Source organism: Leptinotarsa decemlineata, unplaced genomic scaffold (genome assembly GCF_025532065.1).
Source record: "Leptinotarsa decemlineata unplaced genomic scaffold, Ldec_3_MD MMD2_tig00026328_RagTag_RagTag, whole genome shotgun sequence".
NCBI lineage: Eukaryota > Metazoa > Arthropoda > Insecta > Coleoptera > Chrysomelidae > Leptinotarsa > Leptinotarsa decemlineata.
In genome coordinates, this window is record NW_027412688.1 from 27526163 (window position 1) to 27538961 (window position 12799).

The 12799-nt window shown below is 34.0% G+C and overlaps 1 protein-coding gene and 1 long non-coding RNA gene across 3 annotated transcripts in view; one reads left to right on the forward strand and one right to left on the reverse strand.

The window, feature by feature from the left end:
* The first annotated feature begins 1758 nt into the window (after window positions 1–1758).
* LOC111504588 (uncharacterized) lies at window positions 1759–4438 on the forward strand. Its single transcript, XR_002722024.2, has 2 exons — window positions 1759–2491; window positions 3942–4438. It is a non-coding gene; the product is annotated as an uncharacterized lncRNA (long non-coding RNA).
* Window positions 4439–9650: 5212 nt separating this feature from the next.
* Window positions 9651–12799, reverse strand: part of LOC111504582 (uncharacterized) — a 377607-nt gene continuing 374458 nt past the window's right edge. Inside the window, exon 4 of one of the 2 annotated variants that reach the window (XM_023159208.2) lies at window positions 9651–9936. In XM_023159208.2, the coding sequence (XP_023014976.1) occupies window positions 9677–9936 (260 nt within the window). In that variant the 3' untranslated portion in view covers window positions 9651–9676. Of the gene's footprint in view, window positions 9937–11429; window positions 11720–12799 lie in introns of those variants that run through there. The other variant, XM_023159186.2, reaches the window with a different exon arrangement.

Sequence of the window (12799 nt, forward strand, 5' to 3'; positions counted from 1 at the left end):
AAGCACTGAAGTTGAATAAATTTCACCCGTATAAAATGAACATTTTTCAATGACGACGATTTGGACCCAAAAATTGAATTTAGTGGAACAATGAAAGATTTTAACCAAAATATTTGGCACAATGTTTGCTTTACTGATAAGTGTTTGTTTTTTCCAATGGTTTGTTAACAAACAAACTGCTACTGGAGCAGTGAAAAACGGTAACTTTTCAAGAAAGTTCATAGACAGTATCCAGAGAAAGCAAATGATTGGGCTGATATTCTTGGGAATACTATTAGTGGGCCTTTATTCATCGAAAAAAATATAACTGATGAGCTCTACTTGAGTCTGCTTGAAGAAATAATAGACTCCCCAATAGCAAATAAGATAGTTTGGAAAATCAAATTGATGCGGCTGGTAACACAATTTTGCAAGACAATCTTATTCACTTTCAATAAGGTGGAGCTTCATCACACTACTTTCTAGACAGTGGCTGAATGATAGATTTTTTTACAGATGGAGTGGTCGAAGAACATCAATAGAATGGCCATCACGATCACCAAAACTTATCACCTCCAGATTTCTTCTGAGGGCATTTTGAATCGATTTTTTATAAAACACGTTCTGGAGAACTTGAGGCAGAGGTTTTTTGAAATATTTTTTCGAGACTTCTTCGATAGTAGACTTTATTACTATTCAGAAAATCAAGGACAACATTCCGAAAATGATATGTTTTCAAGATGGCATCTTGTATATCAATTCGGTGCTTGTGAGTTTAGAAATGTTGACAAAGTTCTGAAGTTCAAATGTCTCAGCTGGATACGGTTTTCACTGAAATAGTAGGTTTACATGCCACATGTGTTTTTGTATCTCCATATCTCAATAAATATTTATGCGTGGATTGGCGAAAGAAGTGGATTTTAGCTCCAATGCGGTTTTTGGTGGTTCGAAACGTATTGAAAAGATCAAGGATCTCGAAAAGTGGGTGACTCACGATTTGAACAATCGACAGAAATTGTCACGTTTCAAAATATGTCTTTTTTTTGCTTTTTGCGTAACAAAAACGATCCTTTTTTGGACCGGATCGTCACGTGTGAAAAAAAGTTGATCCTCTACTACAACAGAAGACGTTCAGGATAGTGGTTGGACACCAATGAGCCACCCGTCAGACACTTCCCAAAGGCAAAAACCCACCAGAAAAGACCATGGTTACTATATGATGGTCAGAGGCTGGTGTGATTCACTACAACTTTCTGTAACCGTGCCAAATCATCGCAGCAGGTTACTATAGTGTGTGCAGAGAGATTGGAAGAATCCAACCTCATACACAAGTCAATAAAAATATTCTCGGACAGTCAAGCGGCGTTGGAAGCTGTTGGCTGCAAAGAAGAATGCTGCAAGCAGTTACATCGGACCAGAACCTGTCATTGGCATCGCTTTAGGCTTTGCCAAACAAACATTGAACACCTTGATGGCAAGAAGATCAATGGCTCACTCCAAGGCGTTTATTCACCCTTCGAAGCTTGATACCAAACAGTTGTTGCACTACAATAGGGATGAACTACGATGTCTAACAGGCATTTTTATAGGTTACTGTCATTTGAATCATTATATGCCGAGACTCGGACTATCGGAGGACAGTGTGTGTCGCCTCTGTTTGGAAAATGAAGAAACAGTAGAGCACATTATTTGTGCCTCTGACCTGAAAGACTACTCACCATACAAACTAATCAGCTTCTTAAGAAGCTGGGTTTATTTGGTCGAGTGTGAATAGGTGGAGGGTCGAGTAGACCCACTCACTTCGGACCTAACCTAATCCTAACTATGGCGAGGAAAACGACGAAATTTACCGAAAATTGCGTCAGCAGCAGCCGGCACCCACCATACTCCCCAGACCTCTTGCCAACCGACTACAATTTTTCCAAGCACTTTCACACCGGTAGAACTTTCGCCAATCAGGACCAGGCATAAACGGTCTTCATCGACATCATCGAATCCCGAGTATACAATTTTTATGCAGACGAAATTTATCGACTTGTGTTACGTTGGCAAAAGTGCAATGATTCAAATGCCGCTTATTGCGATTGAATTGAATGAGTAATTCCCTGAGATATTACAATTTAAAGTAAATTCATGAAAACGAAAAAAACTTTTGAAACACTCTAATGAAAGTACAGTAATATACCATTTTCAAGACGTTCTTTGCCAACTTGAAAATTGCATCTGTATTTATGATTACATAAAACAGCAATTGCCGATAAGAACATCCCATTCAACTATAAATAAATCAATAATAAGAGAGTTACAATGCAACCCAAGGCTCATAGTTCAACAAGAATAGTTATGCAACTTATGTATTTGACTTTGCTCTCACTTTTTGCTTTTTCCACCGAAGCAACATCTTGTCAACCGTGTAATGAGTTGGTGTGTCCCAAAGTGTATTGCGGAGAAGATGAAAATTTGGTTTTAGATGTTTGTGGGTGCTGTGAAAAATGCCAGAAGAAAGTTTTAGGTAAACATAATCACATATTAATGGAGTTCGTGGAATTGTGTGACGATAGTTAAGTACCACATATCGCTCATTCAAAAGAAAAGTAACACAACACAGAGCGAATTGAAAATCTATTTGATGAAGAAAAGAGATTCGAAACTTTCTATGTTTCTTAACACTTTTATTTGTAACTAACATAACTGCAGTTTCGTCCTATAAGGAGATTTTCAAACTTATACAATATTGTATAAGTATGGCAACATCCATCAATTCATTAAAATCTATTTACTTCTTGAAAAATTATTTACGATTAGGGTTTGAAGTTTATTCGAAATACGCACTAAATGTTGAATAAACAAGCAAATTTGTTTTCATTATTTTTATATTATTCTTTTGAATATTCTGAGTTGCCATTTTTACTCTAATAACTATGTAAATAAGATAATTTTCGGAATGTGTTGATAACAAAATATAAAAGAAACAACAGATTGATAGAATTACAACCTGGTGTTTCGACTTATTTCAAGTACTTTCTTTGTCTTGCAATTTTTTGTGTAAAAACTACAACCACCAAGATGAAGCTTTTTTATAGTGAGTTGAAAAATTGGGTTCAGAAACTAGAAATAACATGTTTGTTAAGAATATGTTTGTACAATTTCTTCAGTAAGTCGTTCTTTGTGGAATTTCTTCAAAGGACCATCTGAGCAATGTTGAGGGAAAATTCTAATTTCTTTAAACTTCTGTTTTTTCTCTGATGGTATTTTGTCATACTATATAAACTATATAAACAATCATGGTTTGGTTTTCTCTTGCTTCCCTCTTTTTATTACTAGTAATTTGACTATATATGCCTAATGTATAAAGCTATGAAGTCTCTTTGGCAAGAAAGATCATCTAATGCCCAGTAGTTTTTAAAACTTACTCTTCAATATTTGTTCTGCGTTTTTGAGTTATCACATTGTTCTAAAAATGATTTTGTCAAAACCTGTATCAATTCCAAAGTTGTCATAATTTCTATCAACATCTCCATCAACAACTTCATCAAAGGCTTTTTTTATATCATTTCCACTTTCCTTGGTATTCACCGCTATTGTTTTGTTTGAGATTCTTTAATGAACATTTTTCTGATATTTCCTTTTCTTGAAAATTCAAAGTGATCATCCTGTGTATCACAAATGGAGTCTTCATTTAATTTATCTACAATATAGTAATCATCACTGGAAGCATCGTCTGATCAAGCTGAAGATGTGTAACATTTTTCGTATTACAGTTTCTCTGTGGCAGAACTGAGGTATTAGATGAACCAATGTTATCAAATGTATTTGCTGTGCCAAAATAAATATCAATCTCAACATTAAGCCGAGTTTTGACTTGACGTTCAACATTTCAGGTCTCTCGACTCGCGTCGAGAGACCGTAATTTTTGTATCATCAAATTAGAAGTCTATGTATCATATTTTAATTATTTTCAGGGGAAGGAGACGAATGCCGCGGGATATGGATATCTCGAATAGATGATTGCGATAAGGGTCTTGTATGTAAAGCAACAACATATTCTCATAATTGGATTTGTGAAAAGGAGGATATGAATAAATAATAGAATACCTACTCACCTTAGAAATTTTACAAAAAATAAAATATTTGGCCTCCAGTTCCATTTTTTATGAAAAAATTTTATGAATAATGTTGAAGTTGAATAATTTCCTTCTACGTCAATTCTCTAATTTTAATTCCAGTTGATGAAGTGGATTTTGGAAAAAATTCTAAACTGTATGTACTTATTCTTGATAATTTTATTCAAGATTCCTGGTTTACCGATAAAAAAGTAGAATAATTATCCAACATATAAACTCACAATGTATTGAAAGATTTTTGCTTCTTCAAACAGTTCGCATGAAGTAGCTGTTGCATGAACATATTGTTTTTGTAATCTATTTAAGAAAAATTTCACAATAAAGTTTCAATCAAATACGTTATCATGATTTTCATCGAGTATAGGCTAATTCTATCAAAAATAAACTTTCAAACAATTTTTTTTAATCACGATGAAAGTACTTGAGACTATTGCATATTTTTGAATATGTCATTTCAAAATATTTCATTCAATACACGACATATTTTTGCAACCGACTGATTTCGAAATAATGTTGACCATCATTCCATTTTTTCGTCAACAACTGCCAGATTGCAAAAATATTTCTTTTCGTTAAAAAGTTGTCCCAACTTCTAAGATTTCCTAAAATTGAGTGAAGTGGATATACAGGGTGTTCCTTAAACACATGCTAATATTTATGGAGGTAATTCTTTGACCCATTTTAAGGAAAAAACGTCCTATGGACGTATGTCCTAAACGCCTTAACTTTTGAGATACAGGGTGGCAAAGTTTTCAAAAATAATCAGTTTTTTAATAATAACTGAGATAATTTTGTAGACATCTTTGGCATATTTGGTACATATGTTCCATGCCTCAAGGCGCATTTTCTGATGTACAATTTTCTTAATTTCCTCTGCCAGTGGCGTACGTACGAGTTTTGAAATGTATATTTTTGGCGAAAAAAATACTACGCCACTGCTTTATCTTGAATTAAAAATTATTTTTAAAATCTCCATACATTTTTGAGCACATTTGATTCGCTGGATTTTCTTTGTCCGACGCATGGTTTTCGCTCAAAAAATTAAAAATCGCTTTACTTAAGAATAAATTCCTTAAAAATCTGATGCGGTATCGTGCATCGACTGAAAGCAAACTAAGAGATCAGATTTGTTGCAAAATAATTGAGGATCTGAAAGGTATTTGTTCGTTGTCAGATGCACTGTTCTCAATTAAAATTATGTCATAAGGCAGCACCGCTTAATAATTTTTGAAAACATAAATTTAGTTATCCTGGAATAAAAGACGTGTAGCAGAATTTATTTACTGCACCTCTTGGAAATATGGAGTTTGTCGATATATGATTTCTTTTAAAGAATGAAAGCAGAAAAAACAGCGTACCCACCATAGCAATAAAAAACGAATTCTCTGTATGTACAAACGTCAGTAGCTAATATTGATGTTGTTTTAATGTAAGGTGTTGGTGTTGAAAACTGTCACAGCGCGTTTTGATTGATTTTCAAGTGTTATTGAAGTTATTTTGGTAGTCCGCTGTTTTTCTGAATATCAGTAAATATGGTAAATTATACGAATGCGGAAATGGCGCAAATGCATTACGTATATGGCCTTGCCGATGGTAATGCAACAGAAGCCAGGCGCATTTATCAGGAAAGATATCCTAATCGTGCCTTACCAGATAGCCGAACCTTTTCAAATATTTATCGTCGACTTGGGGAAACTGGTAGTTTCAAGAAAGGGACTCCGGAAGGTAGACCTCGTGTAGTAAGAACTCCTGAAATTGAGGAAGCGCCTTGAGGCATGGAACATATGTACCAAATATGCCAAAGATGTCTACAAAATTATCTCAGTTATTATTAAAAAACTGATTATTTTTGAAAACTTTGTCACCCTGTATCTCAAAAGTTAAGGCGTTTAGGACATACGTTCATAGGAAGTTTTTTTCTTAAAATGGGTCTAAGAATTACCTCCTTAAATATTAGCATGTGTTTGAGGAACACCCTGTATAGCGAGGAAACTTTACCTGGTACATTTTCTAAAAAAAAGTTTTGGAAGATCCAGTAACATATCAATATTTTCTACTCAAACACTAGAATTGCAACTTTCTTTTCAACGAGCATTTCGCCAACCAGTTCGGTGTTACATACCACACTGACTTGGGGCTGATAAGGTGCCTGAATTATGATTGGAACAGATTTGTTGTTGGCAGACGAATTGTAGTTCGTAAACTGTCCATTTTGACTTACGTACTGCGTAGCTGGTGATTAAAGACTTCATTTTCTGTCATATAGAATGGAATGGACAATTAAGGAATTTATGTCTTCTCATTATTGGTGCCCTTACAGGTTGGAAAACTGCAAGTTTAGACAATGCTTCGAAATCTGATCTATCTGTAGGTCGATCAGTGGTTACAATACTTGGGCTCTTAACCATCTCTTCATGACCGTCTCCCTTGAATGTCCTTTGTGAGTCAATTCGAGTACTTGGCGTATCAGGTATTCTGAGATGATTTACACATTATTGGACTTGATAATGAATAACACCAAAATTTCTGTATATTCACCACATATTTTTATAAAAAGTTTTCATTGTAGATATTTTCTTTCTTCTTTTCTTTGGAATTTTCGCACATGTTTTATTTAGGGATGGATGAGTGAAAATCAAAAACCTTTTATTCCCTTAAACCAATGGCATCTACAAATATCCGCTTTTCACTCGTATTTGTATTTATTAGATTATCAGTCGCGATTCAACAGTAGTGGAAAAGATTAATTTTTTATTGCTCTTTCGTATTCTGAAAAATGAATTCGAATCTTTCATTTGCTTATTCAATAAACAATATGGAATAACACGAGGATAATTACAATTTTTTTCCAACATTTCTATGAAATATGACGAAATACTACGCCACTGCTTTATCTTGAATTAAAAATTATTTTTAAAATCTCCATACATTTTTGAGCACATTTGATTCACTGGGTTTTCTTTGTCCGACGCATGGTTTTCGCTCAAAAAATTAAAAATCGCTTTACTTAAGGATAAATTCCTTAAAAATCTGATGCGGTATCGTGCATCGACTGAAAGCAAACTAAGAGATCAGATTTGTTGCAAAATAATTGAGGATCTGAAAGGTATTTGTTCGTTGTCAGATGCACTGTTCTCAATTAAAATTATGCCATAACGCAGCACCGCTTAATAATTTTTGAAAACATAAATTTAGTTATCCTGGAATAAAAGACGTGTAGCAGAATTTATTTACTGCACCTCTTGGAAATATGGAGTTTGTCGATATATGATTTCTTTTAAAGAATAAAAGCAGAAAAAACAGCGTACCCACCATAGCAATAAAAAACGAATTCTCTGTATGTACAAACGTCAGTAGCTAATATTGATGTTGGTTCAAAGTAAGGTGTTGGTGTTAAAAACTGTCACAGCGCGTTTTGATTGATTTTGAAGTGTTATTGAAGTTATTTTGGTAGTCCGCTGTTTTTCTGAATATCAGTAAATATGGTAAATTATACGAATGCGGAAATGGCGCAAATGCATTACGTATATGGCCTTGCCGATAGTAATGCAACAGAAGCCAGGCGCATTTATCAGGAAAGATATCCTAATCGTGCCTTACCAGATAGCGGAACCTTTTCAAATATTTATCGTCGACTTGGGGAAACTGGTAGTTTCAAGAAAGGGACTCCGGAAGGTAGACCTCGTGTAGTAAGAACTCCTGAAATTGAGGAAGCGCCTTGAGGCATGGAACATATGTACCAAATATGCCAAAGATGTCTACAAAATTATCTCAGTTATTATTAAAAAACTGATTATTTTTGAAAACTTTGTCACCCTGTATCTCAAAAGTTAAGGCGTTTAGGACATACGTCCATAGGAAGTTTTTTTCTTAAAATGGGTCTAAGAATTACCTCCTTAAATATTAGCATGTGTTTGAGGAACACCCTGTATAGCGAGGAAACTTTACCTGGTACATTTTCTAAAAAAAAGTTTTGGAAGATCCAGTAACATATCAATATTTTCTACTCAAACACTAGAATTGCAACTTTCTTTTCAACGAGCATTTCGCCAACCAGTTCGGTGTTACATACCACACTGACTTGGGGCTGATAAGGTGCCTGAATTATGATTGGAACAGATTTGTTGTTGGCAGACGAATTGTAGTTCGTAAACTGTCCATTCTGACTTACGTAGTGCGTGGCTGGTGATTAAAGACTTCATTTTCTGTCATATAGAATGGAATGGACAATTAAGAAATTTATGTCTTCTCATTATTGGTGCCCTTACAGGTTGGAAAACTGCAAGTTTAGACAATGCTTCGAAATCTGATCTATCTGTAGGTCGATCAGTGGTTACAATACTTGGGCTCTTAACCATCTCTTCATGACCGTCTCCCTTGAATGTCCTTTGTGAGTCAATTCGAGTACTTGGCGTATCAGGTATTCTGAGATGATTTACACATTATTGGACTTGATAATGAATAACACCAAAATTTCTGTATATTCACCACATATTTTTATAAAAAGTTTTCATTGTAGATATTTTCTTTCTTCCTTTCTTTGGAATTTTCGCACATGGTTTATTTACGGATGGATGAGTGAAAATCAAAAACCTTTTATTCCCTTAAACCAATGTCATCTACAAATATCCGCTTTTCACTCGTATTTGTATTTATTAGATTATCAGTCGCGACTTAACAGTAGTGGAAAAGATTAATTTTTTATTGCTCTTTCGTATTCTGAAAAATGAATTCGAATCTTTCATTTGCTTATTCAATAAACAATATGGAATAACACGAGGATAATTACAATTTTTTTCCAACACTTCTATGAAATGTGACGAAATGGTTATGGCTTCAGTTTAAGTAGAACTGAAACCAGTGGTGTCAGTTCAACTTAGGAGGTAATGATTTTTGGGAAAAAAGGGTTCGGCTGTCTACTTCTCCATCTTTTTACAAAAATTATTCTCCCCTAAAAATATACGCCATTCAATTGAAATGAGATTCCTGTGGCTGGGATTCAATCAAATGAGCCAACTTATTCAACTTATTAGTCACATTAACTCGTGAGTAGGAATGTTGTCCATGTTATAATGTTATCCAAATTGGTGCTGAAGAGGCAATAAGGCTAGTTAGTGTCTTATTCCGAAACATCGGATGTCCACCAGTGAAGATGACAGTGTTCCATGTAAGTTTTTGAACAGTTAAATTTCGGTTTTTTTTTGACTATACTGTGTAGGAATCCTGTGAATGATATCTGATTCAATTCCATAACGAACGTTCAGAATACAAACTGAATACAGAATAGTGTTTTTTTTTTGGATAATTCAGTTGTTTCGAAAATATTTTTATTTCGTGTAACTCAATGTTCATATGAAAGTAGCTTTTTCGAGAGGGATTTTTCTTCTAGTTTGTGTCTGAAAGTTACTTTTCTCAAGATCTACACATCTTTGTATATAGTTAATTTTTCGAAGTTGATTGCTTTCTTGTTTTCTTTGGCAGATTCCCTCATATTTTTTGTAGAAAGATGAAGAAGTAGAAAGCCAAAACCTTACTTTATCAGTGAAACTTGTTGTGAGAACATTTATATTTATCTAAAGATACAAATTTGGTTGACAATAAGTTATAATCTTCTCCGGGTCTGGCGGATGATTGTGGCATGTATTATATCTGTAAACCTGACCTTCACAGTTTGTCACGCATCTCGCTTTACATTTCGTCTGGTAGTACTTGGAACATATCCAAAAGTACCGTTTATTCAACATTTGGTTCAAGTTGAACTGATAGTTCTTGAAGAAGATACATTTTCTGCCCCTTCTAGTAGTCTGGAAAGTAGCTCCCAAGGTTGGTCCACCTGTGAAGTTATTGCACCTGTATTTCTCATTACCAAATATTTGAATAAATAAGGCTTATTTTCCGAAAAATACAAATGATAAAAAACCTTATCTTAAAAATGAAAAACAGATTCAAAAACACAATTTAGTTGGTTATTTGCCTTAATTATTGGCAAAGTTACTAAATTAGTAATTAATTTGTGGATTTGAAGTTGAATACTCCCATTAGTATGGTATGACCCATTGTAAAACACGCATACATGGGTGGCTATTAATTTTTATTGGTTTTATCGTGCCGCTATCAACAGAATGCTCAATCCGTATGTGTGTACTTCTTGGTATCAAGTGACGCTCATCTACAATATATTCATGAGTGCTTTTTTTATTTCGGAGTGATATAGAGTTCCAATTTTGGAGTTTTGAATTCATTTATTGTACTCTGATTCTCAATAAAGATAGAAACTAAGAGTGGAAAATATAATGAGAACCTATAACTGTTATGAGATATACTCATCGCATAGAAACGTTTTTCAGATGAATCCACTTGATGTCAGTTAAGAGGCAAAAACGTTTGAATATGCTGGAAAGATTTAGATGAGACCTATTCAAAATTCAGATTGAATAGTAAAAAATTGGATGTGTGGTTTCACTCTGACATACGATTCCAAAAATATTTCAATTCACTATCATCACCTTAGCAATAATTCATCAAAACAAATATACCGCATAAAATTTGACTCGGCAAAACGCTACAGTATAAAGCTTGAATTAAAACTTTGTGAAAACTTTAATGGAGTTTCACAAAAAACTCGACTACGTTGATAAAAGCAGATTAGCAGATTTGAAGTGGTTGAATATGTTTAATCGTAGACGTTTTCATGCAACTTATATATAAACATATATAAACATTTGTCTTTTAGAACAGATATCCATAACCTGAATTTGCGGAAAAAGACAGTGCTAAACATTCCTGTACATAAAAAGGAAATATTCAAACGTTTTTTTCCCTATAATATCATATATTCCTATATTATCACCATAAATGGGAAAACAATTGTTTTAATATGCCAGAAACTGTTTTTAAAAGTAAGTTTAAACAGCATCCGTTCAGCATTCAGAATAATCAGGTCCGCGGCGATAATCCTGAAAAATGTTTTAGCTATTCATATATCTATATCTTTATATTACTTTTTCTTTTCTTTTTTTTTTTCTTTCTTTCTTCTTTTCTTCTCTTCAAGCCCCAATTTATTTATTTTTATACATTTTCGGCATTGATGGAGGAGCAGATGCGAATGCAAATTCGCAATCAAATATAAAGTGTTTTTATTTTTCTCTCTCTTGTATTTTGTTTTTTGTTATTATCTTGTTATTTTGATTGGCAATAAACTTATTATTATTATTATTATTCGCTTTTAGTAGGGTTATGGTTTAGAACACATAATCACTCTAATTTATTGAATCTGGTATTTTCTTACAATTTTGTGAACAAATAATAATAATAAAAAAAATATAAAATGCAAACTCAAATTTACATATAATTTCTCTGATTTTCGACAACTGTATATAGTTCTTCACTGATAATGTTGGGACAATAGACAGATTTTATTTGTGAATGACTATGTTTTCCTGAAATTCTTATGGTTTGATCAACATGAGCTGTACATCTGGCTTTACAGGCTCCAGAATCGTACAAGTGGCATTTCCAATAAGTTGCATGCTGGGAGCTCCTGTGCTTGACGTATTTATGGCCCTCCAGAAGCATACAAGGTATCTGTCTCCGGCCCTTGACATAAAACACATGAACTGAAACAAAGTAATTTTGCAGAATTCCATATTTTCATATTCCCGGTACATATTTTTACATCCCATAGTTTTCTATTCAGTGTTAAGTAATGTGTTCAAGAAATGTAGATTTTGAAGACACATTGAATTTTTTAGAAAACATTCAGCTGCTTTTTATAAAACAGAATTGATGGGCAAACACATAATGAAAATTATCAAAAACTGTAAAAAATGTAAATATATTCATCTATAACGTGCTATTTCTGTGACATAAATAGCAGGTTAAAAGGTAAATTATTATTTATCCTTCACAACAAATCTTGAATAAGGATTACCATCCATGAAGAAATGCCAGCAAGTAAAACAATTGAGAAATAAATTAGTCTAATACTGTGGTATGGGACTTCACTTGCGTTGACACGGTCACGGCTTCCCATCTAGCTGAAAGTTCCAAGTCTGCTGGAACTGCAGCATTGTCTGGAGAGAAATTGAAAAGAAAAAAATACCAAAATCTTGGAAACAACTATCTGTTTCATCCAGTAGCGATTGAAACTTTTGGTGTTTTTGGCCCGGAGTCTCTGTTATTCGTTCATGAACTCGGAAGGAGAATAGGCCAAGCAACGAAAGATCACCGTTCTACCTCTTTTTTGATAGAAAGAATTAGTGTTGCTATTCAACGTGGCATTGCTGCTTCAGTACTTGGAACTATTCCTTCTTCACATAATTTTGATGAGATCATGCATTGCCCTAATTTCAGCCGAAACAAGCCGAGATATGTGGATATTCATCAGTCTCCTATCAAGGTTAATTCACAAGTGATTGATCCACATTCTTGCCCCCCAAATATGAGTTGCAGTCCTCGTAGAACTGGTTCCCTTTCAGTGGAAGAGCTTCATGAAGCAAGAGCCGAATCGATCCCTCTACGAAACCCTTCTTCACTTGGAAGGATCGATCGCAGCTTGAGAAATGGAGATTATGTGAAACATGTTCTTCCTTACGAATCAGTAGATAGTTGTCCTGAAAATCGAGAGAAGAAAATTGGATTGGATAATTTAGGAAACACTTGCTACATGAATAGCATTTTACAAGTGTTGTTCATGA